The 19781-nt window shown below is 40.5% G+C and overlaps 1 protein-coding gene across 1 annotated transcript in view; it reads right to left on the reverse strand.

Moving 5' to 3' along the window:
- Nucleotides 1-686: 686 nt before the first annotated feature.
- LOC118360931 (adherens junction-associated protein 1-like) overlaps nucleotides 687-19781 on the reverse strand; it is an 80892-nt gene continuing 61797 nt past the window's right edge. The window contains exons 3-6 of the mRNA XM_035740506.2: nucleotides 9622-9709; nucleotides 9222-9464; nucleotides 8028-8159; nucleotides 687-7226 (exon numbers count right to left, since the gene is read on the reverse strand). Of these exons, the coding sequence (XP_035596399.1) occupies nucleotides 8087-8159; nucleotides 9222-9464; nucleotides 9622-9709 (404 nt within the window). The 3' untranslated portion in view covers nucleotides 687-7226; nucleotides 8028-8086. The remainder of the gene's footprint in view (nucleotides 7227-8027; nucleotides 8160-9221; nucleotides 9465-9621; nucleotides 9710-19781) is intronic.

The raw sequence follows: 19781 nt of genomic DNA on the forward strand, positions 1-19781 counted from the left end.
GGTCTGCCATTGCTAGGATGATCAGCTGTCCGTCCTGTCCCCCTGTAGTGCTGTCTTTGGCGTCTCACAATACGGACATTACAATTTATTGCCCTGGCCACATCTGCAGTCCTCATACCTCCTTGCAGCATGCCTAAGGCATGTTCATGCAGATGAGCAGGGACCCTGGGCATCTTTCTTTTGGTGTTTTTCAGAGTCAGTCGAAAGGCCTTTTGGTGTCCTAAGTTTACAGGTGCATGTTCATTAATTGTTTATGGTTCATTGAGCAAGCATGGGAAACAGTGTTTAACCCTTTACAATGTATTTCTGTGAAGTTATTTGGATTTTTACGAATTATCTTTGAAAGACAGGGTAATTTATTATTTTGCTGCGTTTATTAATAATGAGTTATATAAATAATTAGATGAGTTATATGTACGTGTGATTTTATTACATTCTCTAATTCTTTTGTTGCCTTTTACTGTGAATCAGGCAAGCAGTCATGTAGTCAGGCAATCAGGCAAGCAGGCACAGCAAACTTCAGGGTAACTAGGGGGAGAGACAACCCCCCCGGGTGCTTTGCTTAGACATTTTGTTTGAGAGCGATATGGGAGGAAAGTAGCTCAAATGTATGTGGGTACTCCTCATATTCAAATAGTTTATTTGTGTTATTCGACAAACTCCCCAGCATGAATTTAGACAGTCTGTGTTGTTTTACATTTTATTTATAGGAACATCAGAGTACTAAATGTACAGAGGACGAATCCGATGAGAATCGCATTTACAGTGCTTGCAAATACAGAGCTTAGAAGTACAATAGTAACCAAATCAAAATCACCTGTAAATTTAAACATTACCAATACCTACAAAAAGAGATGTGATCCATAAGACACAAAATAAAATTATACAACATTTAGCTGACACAGAAATGGACTGTTTATACAGTCCTTCTGTGTGTGTTTGTGTGTACTACAGTCATAGATAGATCATATATAAAAGTAACAGATTTACTCATTGATATATTTAACACAAATATAAAAAGTTTAAGAGTCACAAAGTACAAATGTTTCATTTCTATGGCAACAACAAGACTTCAGTCAGGTTCTGTGTAGTAGTAGTATGAATTCTTGTGATTGTGTTGCTGAACAAACTGTTGTGTGCACCTGTGTGAAACACCAGAAAGAAAAAGATGTCATCTCAGTCAGACGTATTTGTTTGTCTACCATTTAGCTTTGCGAATGATTTCAATACCTGAACAAACATCTTACCAATATCTCTCAGACATATATCGGTTTGGCTTCATCTGCTCTGAGAGAGTGACAAGGCAATGCTGAGTCAATGCCTCACTGTCACGGCTGACTCTGTTCCAATCTGACGACCTGTCCAGTGATAATCGATTGATTGATAATATATCGATTGAGCTGTGCTATCTCGAATATCAATGTTAAACCAGTCCAGATCAATATACACTCCATGTTCAAGGCATCATACTGAGTGTCAGGCTGAGGCCCTATTTTGTGCTGTGGCATATAGCTATGCTCATAGGCAAATGTGTTTAATGCAACCAGACTCTGCTTGACCCAAAATGGCCATATAGGAAATGGTGACGTCATTAAATCATAGTTCAAGTCATTAACACTGTTGACAAACACTGGTGATTATATCAGTACAATAGCTCTTTTGAATAGAAAAATAAAAACATGATCCGCAAGGAGAATTGGAGTCCTCCTCTTTAGACACAGTTTAAGAGCACAATATGTAAAGTCATAAAAACATGATGAGGAAAGCAGTTTGAGAATGAACGACCCTGTGTAAAGCAAAAATATGCACCCAAAAACAATCCAAACATCACACATTTATCCCCTTTCTCTTAAGTATTTCAGAACAACAAGAAGTATCAGTATCCCCCTGTACCTTAATTAGCCTCTGGCCAGATTAATTCTAGTGCTATCAATCAGTCGTTGCTAGGCTACTCACAATGTTCATTATAATAATATGTTCCCTAACAGTATAGTGCCATATTGAAATACCTTAAGCCTGAACCCCCTGGTCTGTGATTAGACTAAGACTCAAAACAGATTGATCATTCAAGTTCTGGATCCTATCTCATAGATAAAAAAAGATTGGGCCAGTAAGATGTCAGGCAAACATGGAATTGACGTTCTGAATATGTCAAAAGGTCGGAATCAATATGACTGATTATTAACTGTAGTATTAACATGAAGCAAAATACAGCACAATATGTGTGACACCTTTCCTCTTGCTGGCACCGACTGCGTCCTTTCATTACTTGACAGTTTGTTTGTCTCATAGGTGACACATTGGGGACCTGCTGTACTATAAGTGTCAAGGATCACTGAAGAGACAGCTAGAGGACATACAGTCTGTCTCTTATGTAGATATTTGTTTGCTCACAAAAGTTGTTCAGTCTCATATTTCTCTGATCTTACTGCAACTCCATTAGTCATCTTCACAGTCAATTTGAACTGCCTCAACCACTATAGGGTAACTGTAAAATCAGCAGATATAATAAAGATTAGCTCTGTTACGTCCACATTACCTACAGAGAAGCATGGGTGCTGTTGTTGGCACTGATATTTCACACTGAGGGATGAACTGAACTGAGGGAACTGAGAGAAGCAACTGTGAGTTGCTTATGTCAAGTTACATTTACTTTGCCATTTACTTTGCCATTCCTTCAAATGAGTGGTTTCGGCTATTTCAGCCACACTCGTTGTTGACAGGGGTATAAAATGGAGCCAACATCCATGGAGTCTCCACAAACATTGGCAGCAGATTAGCCCGTACTGAAGACCTCGTGACTTTCAACGTGGCACCGTCATAGGATGCCACCTTTTCAACAAGTCAGTTCATCAGATTTCTGCCCTGATAGAGCTGCCCTGGTCAACTGTGAGTGCTGTTCTTGAAAAGTGGTAACATCTAGGAGCAACAACGGCTCATCCGTGAAGTGGTAAGTGATAGGCCAGACAAACTCACAGAATAGGACCACTGAGTGCTGAAGCGCGTAGGGCGTAAAAATCATCTTTCCTCGGTTGTAATACTCACTACGGAGTTCCAAAGTGCCTCCAGAAGCAACATCAGTACAATAACTGTTTGTCGGGAGCTTCATGAACTGGTTTTCCATGGCCGAACAGCCGCACACAAGCCTAAGATCACCATGCGCAATGCCAAGCGTTGGCTGGAGTGGTGTAAAGCTCACCGCCATTGGACTGTGCAGCAGTAGAAATGTGTTCTCTGGGGTGGTGAATCACGCTTCACCATCTGGCAGTCCGACAGACGAATCTTGGTTTGGCGGATGCCAGGAAATTGCTATCTACTCCAAAGCATAGTGCCAACTGTAAAGTTTGGTGGATGAGGAATAATGCTACAGTATACAATGACATTCTAGACGATTCTGTGCTTTCAACTTTGTGACAACAGTTTGGGGAAGGCCCTTTCCTGTTTCAGCATGACAATGCCCCCATTCACAAAGTGAGGTCCATACGGAAATAGTTTGTCAAGATCGGTGTGGAATAACTTGACTGGCCTGCACAGAGCCCTGACCTCAACCCCATCGACCACCTTTGGGATGAATTGGAATGCCTACTGTGAGCCAGGCCTAATCGCCCAACCACAGTGCCCGACCTCACTAATGCTCTTGTGGCTGAATGGAAGGAAGTCCCCGCAGCAATGTTACAACATCTAGTGGAAACCATTCCCAGAAGAGTGGAGGCTGTTATAGCAGCAAAGGGGGACCAACTCCATATTAATGCCAATGATTTTGGAATGAGATGTTCAATGAGCAGGTGTCCACATGCTTTTGGCCATGTAGTGTATTTCAAGACAACACTTTCATATGTAACAATTTGAAAGTATATTAGAAATTTAAGAAATGCGCATTGGGGACAATGCTTGGGAGGATATTCGAACATCTGAGGCTTGTAGACAGCGCTTGAGGAAACCTTTCACATTAAAGAAATTGTGCCCTTGATATTCCAAACTTCCTTTAGAATATTGAGGTAAAAATGGTGTAGTATGTAGATGGCTTTAAACAATCATGCTATCTAAAAATCTGATCATGAAGATGTTCATGAAAGTGGAGAATTTTGTTGCAAAACATTGGTGGTGTTTGTCATCATCATATGAAAGAAAGACATAATAAGTACATACCCGGTACATTTCAGTACCAGCATAACCAAAACATAAAAATCCTTGTTCATGTACTTGTTCTCTGCAAATGCAAAGGGGAGTGAAATATTTACCCTAAAAACCCTGTTCTCTTTACTACTGTACTTCTTTCTGATAATTTATCTGTGGTTTCAACTCATGCTAAATAGTACAAGGTCATTGACCTAATAGTTTTCTCTGCCTTTAAAGAGAAAACTGACACATATGTCTTGGTCTCTAGAGTGGTTACATGTAGTTTTAAATATTACAGCAAAAATGAACAAAAAATTAACTCAGTCTAACTTTCTCTCATAACAATTATTCTTGGGTTTACATTACTTCCCCTTTTCACCATGACTAATCATATTTCCAGAAGCAAATATATTTCATATGAAAATGGTTTGTCAGCATTTGATAATTGCGCATCTTCTACCAACCAAACCCCAAGCATCAGCACGCCGATCTCATCATAGTATACAATCAAAATACCTTCTCTCCCTAGCTTTGTTACTTCTAACAACTTTTTCAGTATGTGAAATATTGCAGTGTCTATTTAAGTATTGTATTGATTAGCCAAATATATAATACAGGTACTGCTTGAAAGTGCAGGTAGGAAGCTTGGCACAAGGTTATTTTGTGTTGTGAAAGAAATACGGTAGTTCACATGTAAACAAAGACACTATCCCGACCTAGCCAAACCTTTCCCAAAAAGAGACAGGTCTTTAAAAATAGAACATACCTGTACACAAATAGAAGTAAATATATAGAAAATACATTTACACATGTATAATATACAGTTTAGTAACCCTCAGACTATCAAGATAACACTTTTTGTTCAAAAAATATATGTTATGTTGACGCAACTTGGTCTCAGCGTACATGTTTGGATGAATTGGCATGGTCGTTCGTGGTGTTTTGCTGTGAGAGTGGTGGACTAGGAGTCACAGTTGCACCACAGCCACAGATCCAAGGTCAGTTCTTTACCCCTCCAGTTACATAAGCTTGTGATTTAGGATCTGTACTATGGGTCCACCTCTACCTTGAGCTCTGAAAACAGAATAGCTGAAGCCTGAATCTTGTCCATCTCATTGAGTAAGTGCAGATATCAGCCCACATCCGGACAAGAATCCAGTCCATCTTTAAATATGTACATATTGCTGTCGACACCGAATAATTGCAATCACGTGTTGTTCTTTTTTGTGCTTTCTACCTACCCACTAGCGTAATGAAATGTTTTGTGTTATGTTCAAGTGTCCTGACTCACTAATAGAGGAATTGTATGAACTAATCAATTAATTAATGTATTACATGTGGCCTAGTCTTCTAGACTCTGATTGGCTGCTCCTAATCTCGCTAGTTCCACATCTCATTGATGATGCTGGAGGTTAAGACGAGGCTGATGTTCAACAAAATCGCATCTATGAGCAACCCTCAGGAACCAGGAAAGAACATGGTTGTTTTTCACTGTACTGCACTTGACATGAAAGAGAGATAGTGTATTCCTTCATATAAGTGAGCTTTAGGGAGGAACATTATTAAAAATAGTTGTGTCTGCATTCACAGCACAAGATATACAGCTAATTTGGACCTAATTTGGAGGAATACTTTACCATTTTTATTCAGATGTCCTGTTCATTTCCATTTCTTGATTTGCATGTATTTCAGAGATTATGGTATTGAAAATACTACTCCTGAATGTAAATACTTCTCGCACAGGGCACCATTTGTAAAGGTGTTTGATGATAATATGATCATTCAAATTATAATTCCAATTAGGATGTGCTTGATAAATGCAACACAAAAAGGTATTGTGATTCCCCCAATAATATACAGAAATCACACTTATTAATGGCCTTAGGGGCATTGTTTGATAAATCTGACCCTTGGTTATTTTAAGACTAATAAGACAAATATTTGCAATTAGACACTGGGAAACAGTGGTAAACACCGACTATTCATATAGTTCAGAGGAGATATTCAATATTTCTCACTTACTGTAATTGTTGAGTTAGAATAATTCTATTCTTACAAGTTAAGAAATTCTAAATTCCACCCTTGTGCGGTACCGCTCATATCCTACCACCACTCAAAGTAACTCATCATGTCTTATCCCTTGTGAATAATGCTTGGGATGGAAAATGAAATGAAGACTTGTGTATTGGACACTGACCTGAGTCAGTACATATGTAAACATACTGCTAATCCTCTCTGTTTGCTTTAGCTATTCAAATTCAGATAGAACTGAACACAACAGGACATAGGGTATGCAATGTTCGACAGCCATAGAGCCCTTTTTTTATGTAGTTAGCACAATCCAAAACCTTTGACAAAAAGGACATAGCGAAAGGGAAAATAATCTGGGCTTGGATTCGATCTCTGATTGGACTGTTAATGGCGTTCCGCTGTCCAAACATCATGTGGCATGGAATTCTACTGTTTGGGTTCTGACTGACTGACCTCTTTGCGTATATAAAAATAGACAGACTACTCTGGTTTTAAAATGGGACATAGTAACAATGCATTAAATGTAGGTGTTGACTAAAGCATTTACCGTTTTCTTTTCTTTCCCCCCTTGCCCTCAATGATTAGTGCTTCATATAATATATATTTTTTGGACTATTTCAGAAAACATATTCAAATACTTTAAACATATTTTTTTCTTAATTTTTCTTTAAAAAGAATATGTTTGATACAAGGTTAATATAGCACTGTCTTTAGTTGTCCATCAATTGTTGTTCTGTACAGATTATGGCACATAGTGGCGTAATTGGCACATTGTTCAGTAATACAGCTCAGCTTTTTCCACTGAGAGCAGATCCTCCAAGTCTCCTAGCTCTCCAAGAAACCTAGTCCCCTTCAAGGTGACGCTGACGTAGATGGTCTTCTCTGGCACATCCAGTAATGTAGTTATATATTAACTCTAACTAGATATCTAAATTAACACAGGTCTCTGGAAAATAGTATAGAGTGGCAGCGGTATGGCTGCTCGGTTTGTCATCATTTATAGAAAAATAAATATCTTCATCTGTGTCGTTTTGAGTCGCTTCTTTATCTTGGTTGGAAAAGTTTACCAAAGGATCCTGTGGAGAAAAATCTTGACATTAGCAAGTAAAATTGTCAGAAGAGCTGTAGAAAACCAATAGCAGTAGTTAAAGCAAAATAAGCATGTGTCAAACTCAACATTGAACACAGTAAATAACCTACAATATGTTGCGTAACTGCCAGTTGTAAGTACCATGTCACAATGTGCATCTACATTGCAATAACATTGTTTATGCCCATCTAACTACAACGGCTCTCCATGGTCTTTAAGTCTGCAGTGCTGGGGCGTTCTAGTTCTTTCTCTGACTGAGACCAATGTCAGACGATGGTCTTGGCCCTCTTCCTCCTGCTACTGTTCCTGCAGTTGTTCTATTCCTTTTCAAAGCTGGGTCAATAACAGACGTGTGGCCCCCTGGGCTTTTAGCCACACACTAGCCCAGTGCATGTGTTTAACTTTCACGCTTGGAATTTCAAATGGAAGCAATCCAGCTTATCAGTGATGCATAAAAAATACAGGAAAGTCAAGGGAAAGTTCCCCTTTCCCATAACAAAACATTGAAACAATATTACACTGGCCGCCTGAATGAGGGCCGCAACCCCATAAATGCGTAATATTTTTCATAAAGGCTAGGTTGTTGAAGAGCATGAATCAAACATAATTGGATTATAATTGCTAATGAATGACCTTTGGTGATCTTGCCATTAAATAATATTTTCCAGGGCAGTTTATGAAAAATCCATGACGAAATAACAACCACATGCCATTTCCCTTCTATTCCCAAACTGGTTGGGAAGGCTCAGGAAAGGATTTGCGGAGGGGAAAGTGACATAGTACTCACCAGAGCATAAATTCAGGAAGTTTGTTCCATCGAAGTGATGTAAAAAAGGCTTCAGATAGTCAGCAGGAGATCTCGAACCACTTCTCTGACACAAAGGCCACAGGAATCAGCTGCCTTTCAGTGGGAGAAGGTCTGTAGGTCAAAGGATTGAGACACAAAGATAATGAGAGCCTGAGTCCAGGAGACACTGTATAGAGGTACTTTGCAAGGAAAACAATACCACTTACAAAAAGAGGATTTACACCATTTAGGGCAAGGACTTTTTCCGAAATATGTGATTATACCAGGAGAAACTCCTGTCCCGACTCATAATCAGTGTTGGGGGTAATGCGTTACATTAATACTATTACTTTTTGCGGTAACGAGTAATATAACGTAGTACTGTACCAATTTGAGAAACAATATTACAGTTATTGATCAAAGATACAGTAGGTATCCTATTCCTATTATAGTTATTATATGTGATGATTATTCTGTTGTCCTCTCACCAAGTTCCTGTTCATGCACGCATGCCCTACTACAGTACTGACCGTTTTAGTTGAAAAGTGGCATTTAAAACATTGTTTCTCAGCATGGAAGTACTCCCATTATTTTGATTTGGTAGGATGACAAAATGACAAGAATATAACTGTAGAATGTAAACTGCCCAGGAGAGAAACACTTTTCCACTGCTAGAAACGCAACCTCCAATCTCTTGAAGCACCTTCAAAAGCAACACGCCAAGACAAAATTCATAGCGAAAGAACCCCAAGGCCTGACCACTCCTGCTGAAGATGACTGTAGGCCTACCTCATCCAAACAATCAAGGCTTGTTTTGAGGAGGACATGCTGTGAGAGCTAAACAAGCTTGTAGCTGGGTATGTAGCAGAAATACTGCCCTATACCCCTCTTTTTTGTGTTGCTCATTATTAGGCTACTTGTGTTGGTGTATAGGGCCTATGTAACGTTTACATTGTGTGAGGATGCGCAACATTTTGGGGGGTAACTTTTTACTTTTCCCAGGGAGTAATAAGTAAAGTAATTTGTTATTGTTTAAAGAAGTAACGAGTTACAGGTAATATATTTGCTTTTTTGAGTAACGACCCCAGCACTGCTCATAATAACCAGCCCAAAAGTGAGAAGGAAGCACTTACACAAACAGTGATCAAACTGACCCAGAAACCTAGTGCTGAGAGCGATTTAAAGCCGGTGTACCTATTTCCGTTATAGGTGGTCTTGTATATAGGGGTCTGCTGGATCATCTCGTCTGTGTAGACGGGCACGGCGGTGCGCACACACTCGCGCGAGCACTGCAGGCTGTCGTTGTAGGCGGTGAAGATGTCCACTTTGTTGGGCACACGGGCAGGGGTGAAGTCGGTCAGGTTCTGACAGCTTTCCTCCTGCTGGTGGATCTTCCGCTGATGGCTACTGTGACGGCCATTCCCCGACTGTACACAGCTACAAAAACACGTACCAAAGACAAGAAACAAACATAAAATCATACCTTGTACCACTGTGGATGAGTGGCTCTGGTAAAAGCCTAATTGAAACTTTCAAAAGCGATGTGTTGTGTGTGTGTCAGGAAGTAATTGCAAAGTAAAGGAATCTTTCCTACCAGTTTTTAAGGACAAGTGTAGTTATCAAGGCTGCAATGACCATAATGAGAGACACAGTGATTGTAATAATCTGGTGAACTGCCAGACCTGCAAAGAAAGAAGGACACAAAACACAAAGAAGAGCTTAGTCACGAAAGGCTGGTAGTAATTTGCCATGTTACAGAAAACTAGTAACATTTTAAGGATGTTTTTGAAAAACCATATGCGCTCCACATAACACCAAGGGCAATCTACTCAAGGTCAGAGGAAGATATCTGTGAAGGTATTGATCATTCTCTCTTCATTATTTAACAGATCTATAAAGTATTTAATCAAAGCCAACCACCTGCATATTAGATTAGTTATCTATTTTTGTACAACATTTTTACAACTTCTCCTGAACTGGTGGGAACCTTAAACCTCACTTTGAGTTTCTTAACTCTTCTCTGATTCAAGGTGAATTCAAAGCAGTAATACTTTTCACTTGTCCAAACTTAATCTAAAAGTCTTTACCTCAAAATAACCAATAGTTCAGTTCAAATACAAATGTACATGTTATCCATGCCTAAGCTGTTTTTGATGAACCCAGACAGTTTTTAAGTTCATATTTTGGGTTAGCTATGTTCCAACTCAAAATTGGGGTCATCAACTTTCAAAGCAGCATTACTTTCCCGTTACTTTCTCCAATGACAGAAGTTTTTGTAAAAAATATAATAAGCTTAGGATCCTGTAACATATTTAGAATTTTGAAAAAACATCCGCCACAATATCAATTCATGTGTATCAAGGCGCTAATAAGAACAAACAAAAACATTTGCACATTTCTACAGGGCATATAACTTGGTTCACAGTGGTCACCCCTCTCTGCTTATTGTGACACAAACCTCTAACCATGAGTCTCCATCCACCAATCGCAGCCTTGCTTTTGCACAACGCCGAAAAACAAATGCGGACTTCCAGATGTTTCGCTGGTTCGAATAATTCCGTATGACTGAACTACAAAACACTGTATTGTTTTACTTAAACCGTGGAGAACCGTGCAAGGTGCTGATCCCTCAGTTTAGGAGGAATAAGGTCATCTACAGACACAGACGCAGTACATGTCAGCACCACAGATTTCTCTCTATGGCCGACATACAGTATGATGAGGTGGTGTGGGGTTGGGAAGGGGGGACAATTCACCAGCTATGAGTGAATTGGGTGGTCCTTCTGTAGCACAGTTGGTAGAGCATGGCGCTTGTAACGCCAGGGTAGTGGGTTTGATTCCCGGGACCACCCATACGTAGAATGTATGCACACATGACTGTAAGTCGCTTTGGATAAAAGCGTCTGCTAAATGGCATATATTATATATATTATTATTATATTATGAGTGGGCCATATGCAGCATGATGAAAACGTCCTTGCGGGCCCATACATCCAAACCCTCATCAGCCAGGTGATTGTCTGCTGATTCAGTCTAGTTAGTCTTCGGGATAGCTCAAAAGGAGCGGCCACTCAGTCATTGTAAAATGCTAGCTCCCTCATTGTGCATATACATTCCCTTGGATAACAAACTTCTGTGGGCAGGGCACAAAGCAGCCAGGTCAACCTTGGATTCATGATTTCTCTGGCTGTCTCAGGAATGACTCCCTTCCTTCGCCGCAATCAGTCCCTCTGCAGCAAAGACACATTAACTTATCTGGCAGTCATTTGGATCTTTCTCTCTTGCTCACTCCCATGCCTCCCTTCCTGGCTGACATCAAGGCTTAAGTTGAAAGTGTGGAGTAATAAATGAATACCTGTCCAAGTTCATGGATAATAGATCATGGATCGATAGCCCACATCTCCATGGAGAATTGTTTCGTTTTACATTCATGTCGGCATGAAAGGCTTCTCTGGCAGAGATTTCCAGCTTATACCAAATTCATATCAGGCTGAAGCCCTGGCCATACAAATACAGTCTTAGGTCTCATTATAACCTACTTTTAGGGCAGTGCATTAACAAGACAAGATAATGTCAGATAATGATTCCACTGACACACCCGGGAGACAGCCCAGATGATTCTCTATCCCTGTCCAGAACTGAAAGAATTGGTCCTGCTAGCTCAAACTCATTGTGCTCTAGCAGTGAGGCTGAAAAATCACCTTTAGCAGTCACCTTGCTTTAGAGGTGCTGGATTAGGTTTTGTTTGGAAGAATCAGTACCAGACAAAGAGAGAGGGTGTGAGAATGGGAAAGAGAGAGAATAAGAGATGGACAGAAAGAGCTACTTGACCCCTGTGTCAGCAGAGTTTGGGGCACACCAAGGCTCCCGGAGAGAAATAAATTAGGTTTTCACCTTCATGGTCTTGACAGTTTGATGAACATGCCATTGACAAGCATGGCATTTTAAGAAAATCTCACTATCTGCCTTTATTAAAGACTACCTAGCCCAGCCCAGTAGGGGCACAATATAATATAATATCAGCAACAGATGTAAATAGTTTATCAAACACATTGACCTTAACATACATATATACTGTACAGTACCTATGTGTATGCACATCCAGTTAAATAAACAGTAGTGGATAAAAGCCTGTGGCAAAACTCCACAGCCAGTTGATAAAAATCTAGCAGCACTATAGCTCTTAATTGGCAACAACAACAAAAAACATACTGCCAACCTTGAAAACGAAATGGAACACTGACGTCAATCTGAAAATGGTACCGGAAGCAAAACAGTGCATTTAGTAATGAAGCCATCCACTTTTGAACCAGAAACTGTGTTCTCCCCGATAAATGGACATTGGCTTAGCTTCCCATCACAGGGGACCCTTGACCTTTGCTCAATTTCATAGCCTGGCTATTTGAATTGCTTGTGGGCATTGATTTTAAACTGTTATCAGACCATTTGTGCAGGAACTGCTTTTGAGCGGGTTTGTCCTCCCAAGATGGCCTCAATAACAAAAGCATTGCCGAGCAAAGGAAAAATATTTGGAACTCGGTTTCTAAGCAAGGAGTTATTTAAAGCTATAAGGCAATCATTCTAAATGGCCATAAAGCATTAAGGCCTAATGCCTCTGTACAGCCCACGTCCGCTAGCAGCATTAAAGCTCATGAAAAATGTGGGAATAGCCCTCATTTGTGAATGGATATGTTGTCGAGAGCAAGCCAGCCCTCCCTTCCTCCCACCCATTGCAAATGTACGGAATCTGTCCCTCATTTATAATGCATTAAACTTCCTGGAGAGTGTGAGGGTTGACATGCAGTGAGACTTAACCCCCCTATCCCCTCCGCTCTTCCCCGTGGCCCCTCTCCAATCCATCCTCCCAAATGTGGTACCTGAGCGGGGAGGGACGGGAGAGATGGGGCAGGGGAAACCTTCTGTCGAAGCCTGCTGATGGCTCACAATTGCCAATTAACGCTGGTGTCAAAGTGTCAATCTGACCTGATTTCCACTGAGTCACCAAGCAATCTAAAACACTTACAGAAGAAGAGAGGGTGCTTCTGAAGAGAGAGAGACAGAGAGAGAGAGAGAGAGAGAGAGAGAGAGAGAGAGAGAGAGAGAGAGAGAGAGAGAGAGAGAGAGAGAGAGAGAGAGAGAGAGAGAGAGAGAGAGGGAGAGACAATTATTCCACACGCCTTTTCTCCCAATGTCAAAGGCTGCATTGCATAATTCAATCACTCTAGATAGCAAACTTTAACAGTCGAGGAGATTTGGTCAGACTCTTGCTCAAGTTCCGCTGATTTTGTTACTTACCAGTAAATGCAGTTGTCATGCATTCCTGTACTTCATTTGGGGACAGTTGGCTATGAAATACTTATTCTAGTGTTAAAGAGTCACTGAACACAACGATTGGCACGTGTGTCTTTCAGTTGCTCATTAGTCTTGGAGGTGTGTTTCCTGACCGATTCTACGCAGAATTAATCTAAGATAACTCAAGAAATCTGTGGTTTGTTTTTATGGTTTTGCCAATGATGTTTTAGTTGTGCAATTTGACATCTAATTAAGGTTTTGGTGCAGTATTTCTCAAGTAAAAGAATTTGCAATGTTTTGTCTTATCTAAACAAAGTCGGAGCTGCTGGGCAGGTCTGTCTCACTCTCTATGCTATTGGATAGAGAGCAATCACTGCAGCTGTTCACCCCATGTTAGTTGTCAAATGAACATCGTCAAATTAACACCGAAACTGAATTTACCTGTTGTGATGCACGGATGTTTCAAACTTTAAGATGAGGCTGACTATATGACCAAAATTATCCTACTTACACTTTGTGGTCAATTTTGACAGAACTATTTCTTCCTTGAATCAATGCTTTGTATAGGCAGTCACTTTTTAAGTACAGAAAGGGGATTGCCACCAACAAGTGGGACTACATAACAGAGAGAAAGTTTTATGAGTGTGATCTATTCAACCGTGTTCCCTGGCATATCCTCCCCACTCAATTATTGGACTTGATATTGATGTTTCTTCATGCTGTCTGAATTTGTGTAAAACAAACAAATGACGTTAGAGATTGCATTCTAAAATAGGTACACCAACACCTCATATTTCTAGTTGACATTGGGTAAAGGAACAATTTGCTATCTCCTGACCTGTTTGGATGAATAAGGTGTTATAGCTAGCCAATACAGAAACAACAAAAGGTTTTTAAAATGGTCGCTTGCCAATAGTGCACCTTTTCCTCTCAGAGGAGATGTCAGCCATGAAAGAGCTGTGCATTGGAAACATGAAGTAAAACAGCATCTGTTCATTCTGGCTACTCTTCATCTCTTCTTGGCCGAGTTTCTATAAATCAGAAGGCTCGACTCTGCATGGCTGTCACCGGGCATCAGCATTTAAGTCCAGATTTAACGCTCGGGAAGAAAATTCATTTTTACCCAGCTTATCGAGAGTAAATATAGAGTAATGGTGAGATTATTAGATTGCCATGGTAACCAGTGGGGAAAGTTTCTCTCTTTCTGCCTGAAGAGCCTCTCACTCTATTGTAGCCTACACCTCTACAAGGCTCTCAGAGGTCACAATGTAGCATTGGTGGCGTGGCGTTTGCCAAATTTGCACACCTCTTTAAAAATAGATACCTAACTGCAGCACTCGAGTACTGTACTTAACGTACATTTTATATGTGCTTCGGGTGGATTCTGGACTTGCTTATTTAACTGACTGTTCGTTTCACCTCACCTCTTCAGAGTGTGATAACAAGACCTGAATTAGCAGCTGCAGCAGGTTCTATACATTTTTGATGCATTCATCACATTTTTGGTGGGATTTCATTTTTACTTATTGACTCCACTGCCTCGTTTTACCTCTCGACTTCAGAACGCGATAAGGAGACTTGAGCGATCAGCCAGGAGGATGGACGGCAGTTTTAATCATCTCATATCCATAATGAAGCTGACAGCTCCATCTGTGCGGCTTTGAGAGAGCTGAGCGGAGCTAGCACAACATCACCGGGAACAATCAGGCAGCATCTGGAGGCTTAAATCTACTTCCCACAGTGGGCCACAGGATCACTAAAGAATAATGATCAGAAAAAGGCAAATACACAAATATTGTCAGAGCTTGTTGCTGGGCACCTAGGTGCTTCACTGATATTACATTTAATCTATTTAAATTATATTGGTTACGTACACTTACAGTTGAAGTAGGAAGTTTACAAACACTTAGGTTGGAGTCATTAAAACTAATTTTTCAACCACTCAACCAATTTCTTGTTAACAAACTATAGTTTTGGCAAGTCAGTTAGGACATCTACTTTGTGCATGACACAAGTAACTTTTCCAACAATTGTTGACAGACAGATTATTTCACTTATAATTCACTGTATCACAATTCCAGTGGGTCAGATGTTTACATCCACTAAGTTGACTGTGCCTTTAAACAGCTTTAGAAGCTTCTGATAGGCTAATTGACATCATTTCAAGTCAATTGGAGGTGTACCTGTGGATGTAGTTCCAGACCTACCTTCAAGCAGTGCCTCTTTGCTTGACATCATGGGAAATTGAAAGAAATCAGCTAAGACCCCACAATTGTAGACCTCCACAAGTCTGGTTCATCCTTGGGAGCAAATTCCAAACGCCTGAAGGTACCACGTTCATCTGTACAAACAATAGTACGCAAGTATAAACACCATGGAACCACGCAGCCGTCATACCGCTCAGGTAGGAGACGCGTTCTGTCTCCTAGAGATGAACGTACTTTGGTGCGAAATTTGCAAATCAATCCCAGAACAACAGCAAATGACCTTGTGAAGATATTGGAGGAAACAGGTACAAAAGTATTTATATCCACAGTCAAATGAGTCCTATATCGATATAACCTGAAAGGCCGTTCAGCAAGGAAGAAGCCAATGCTCCAAAACCGCCATAAAAAAACAGACTACGGTTTGCAACTGCACACGGGGACAAAGATCGTACTTTTTGGAGTAATGTCCTCTGGTCTGATGAAACAAAATTATAACTGTTTATCCATAATGACAATCGTTATGTTTGGATGAAAAAGGGGGAGGCTTGCAAGCCGAAGAACATCATCCCAACCATGAAGCACAGGGGGTGGCAGCATCATGTTGTGGGGGTGCTTTGCTGCGGGAGGGACTGGTGCACTTCACAAAATAGATGGCATCATGAGGGGGGGAAATTATGTGGATATATTGAATCAATATCTCAAGACATCATTCAAGAAGTTAAAGCTTGGTCGCAAATGGGTCTTCCAAATGGACAATGACCCCAAGCACACTTCCAAAGTTGTGGCAAAATGGCTTAAGGACAAAAAAAGTCAAGGTATTGCAGTGGCCATCACAAAGCACTGACCTCAATCCTATAGAAAATTTGGGGCAGAACTGAAAAAGCGTGTGTGAGCAAGGAGGCCTACAAACCTGACTCCGTTACACCAGCTCTGTCAGGAGGAATGGGTAAAAATTCTCCCAACTTATTGTGGGAAGCTTGTGGAAGGCTACCCAAATTGTTCGACCCAAGTTTAACAATTTAAAGGCAATGCTACCAAATAGTAATTGAGTGTGTGTAAATTCTGACCCATTGAGAATGCGATGAAATAAATTAAAGCTGAAATAAATCATTCTCTCTACTATTATTCTGACATTTCACATTCTTAAAATAAAGTTGTGATCCTAACTGATCTAAGACAGGGAATTCTAACTTGGATTACATATCAGGAATTGTGAAAAACTGAGTTTAAATGTATTTGGCCAAGGTGTATGTAAACTTCCGACTTCAACTGTATTTTGCAGATGTTTTTGCGGGTGTAGCAAAATGCTTATTTTCCTATCCCCAATAATGCAGTAATACCTAATAATACAAAACAATACATGCAAATCCCCAAGATAATGTGAAATATATAACTATTAGAATGAGCATTTTCAGAGCCTGGAATGTAAATATATACAGTGCATGTATATGATTGTGTGTATAGATATGGACAGTATATGAACAGTAAAGGTGTCTACGGGAGTAGTTACAGAGCCAGAATACAGTATATACATATGAAGTGGGTAAAACAATATGTAAACATTATTAAAGTGATCTGTGCCAATGGCCTAAGGACTGGCTGATTTCCAACTTTTCACTGTGTAAAGCAGGGAGACGCACCCTCACCCGCTTTATTTCCACAACATGTTAATGATTTAGCCCTACAAATCAAACATGCTAAACTTGGTGTTGAAGTTGCGGATATATTCCATCTTGTTGTATGCTGCTGACATAGTACTCCTTGCAGAGACCGAAGATGACCTCCAGAATATGTTGAATATTGTTAATTGATGGTGTAATAAATGGAGACTAGCGTTAAATCAAGAGAAGACCCAGATTGATCATTTCATAAAGAAGGGAGTGCAGAGAAGTGCACACAACTATTGTTTTGGTACAACCCCATTATTCTACATTGTGCTCTATAAATACCTTGGTTTCACTCTGGATGAACACATGACCTTGGAAGGTGGCATTAGATCACTAGTAGGTAGAGCCTGCAGAATCTACCTATGTAAGGAACTTGGTTAATGTGCTTAATCTCAGCTGTATAAATCCTGTGTGTGTCCGGTGATGGACTACGCTGCTGGGTATGAGGATCCAAAGTGCGTACTAATTGTAACAATGTTTGAAACCGAGCAATCTGCTGTCTTACTGGTGTGCACAAACTGACTCCAAACCTGTCCATCTATGGAGATATGGGTTGGGAACCATGTGTGATTAGGCAAAAATGTGGAACATGCTGATAAATATGCCAGTATCACAAAAAAAGTGACCTTAGTCATAGCTATTCATGAGCCAGAAAATTGTTAGACATTTTTTGTGAAACTGATTTGCAGTATATATTCAGGAACAAATTACAGTGGTTGCTCCACAAAAAGTTTTAAGATTATGCTGCGGGACTGGTTGCTCCAGACCAGCGCAAGGGGGAGATAGAGCACTGATTATGCTTTTGGGTCCCATGGCGCTACTGTGTCTCTAACTGACAATGAATGGGTGACATATACCTAAATAGAAACTGATAATTGTGAACGACTTCAGTATTACTTACTAAAACTGTTTTTACACACGACTTCAGTATTACTTACTAAACTGTTGTTACACTAAGGTTTTTATTCTAGGAGAAACTTAGACTACAATCAGGGTGTGGAAATGTTAGGATTATTTTTGTTCTTACTGTAGTTCTGTAGCCTACTCCCGACCAGTCATGTTGTACAGTGCCTGAGTGCCGGTCTAAGACACTGCATCGCAGTGCAAGCTATGTTGCTACAGATGCTGGTTAAATATCTGTGCTGGCCTTGACTGGGAGACCCATGAGATAGATGACTGTAGGTTTTTGGTTTCTCTCCCTCTAAAAACAGAATCTGTCACGACTTCTACCGAAGTCATTGCCTCTCCTTGTTCGGGCGGTGCTGGTCTTCTAGCCATCATTGATCCTTTTTTCATTTTCCATTGGTTTTGTCTTGTCTTCCCACACACCTGTTTTCAATCCCATTCATTACCTGTTGTGTATTTAACCCTCTGTTTCCCCTCATGTCTTTGTCAGAGATTGTTTTATTGTCAGTGTAGTGTGATTGTTGTATAGGTGCGCGTCGGGTCCTCGTACCCATGTTTGTTTGTTTATGTACATTTAGTGTTATGGAGCATACTCCGTGGACTTTATTAAAAGACTCCATTTTACACTCCATTTGACTCTCCTGCGCCTGACTTCCCTGCCACCTATTACACCTATGCATGACAGAATCATTCTAAATAACAAACTGTCTTTATTTAGAAATTAGTAGCAATGTCTCACCACATGTTCAAGAAAGTCCTTTTTCTTGCTAATTTTACGTTATTTGAAAACAAAATAATATCCAAAATATTGTTATTTGTTAAACAAAGTGATTATTATTATTATTAATTTAGAATTATAAACTCATCAAAAAAAGAAACGTCCCTTTTTCAGACCCTGACTTTCAAAGATAATTCGTAAAAATTCAAATAACTTCACAGATCTTCATTTTAAAGGGTTTAAACTTGGTTTCTTATGCTTGTTCAATGAACCAGAAACAATTAATTAACATGCAATGGTTGTTATGACACTAAAATCTTACAGACGGTAGGCAATTAAGGTCACAGTTATGAAAACTTAGGGCACTAAAGAAGCAGGATCCCTGCTCATCTGCGTGGACATGCCTTAGGCATGCTGCAAGGAGGCATGAGGACTGCAGATGTGGCCAGGCCCAATAAATTGTAATGTCTGTACTGTGAGACGCCTAAGACAGCGCTACAGGGAGACAAGAAGGACAGCTGATCGTCCCCGCAGTGGCACACCACATGTAACAACATCTGCACAGGATCAGTACAGCCGAACATCACACCTGCGGGACAGGTACAGGATGGCAACAACAACTGCCCAAGTTACACCAGGAACGCATAATCCCTCCATCAGTGCTCAGACTGTCTGCAATAGGCTGAGAGAAGCTTGACTGAGGGCTTGTAGGGCTGTTGTAAGGCAGGTCCTCACCACACATCACTGGCAACAACGTTGCCTATGGGCACAAACCCACTGTCGCTAGACCAGACAGGACTGGGAAAAAGTGCTCTTCACTGACGAGTCGCATTTTTGTCTCACCAGGGGTGATGGCATGAGCATTACACTGAGGCCTGTGCTCTGGAGCGGGATCGATTTGGAGGTGGAGGGTTCGTCATGGTCTGGGGCGGTGTGTCACAGCATCATCGGACTGAGATTGTTG

The sequence above is a fragment of the Oncorhynchus keta genome, chromosome 28, assembly GCF_023373465.1.
Source record: "Oncorhynchus keta strain PuntledgeMale-10-30-2019 chromosome 28, Oket_V2, whole genome shotgun sequence".
Lineage (NCBI taxonomy): Eukaryota > Metazoa > Chordata > Actinopteri > Salmoniformes > Salmonidae > Oncorhynchus > Oncorhynchus keta.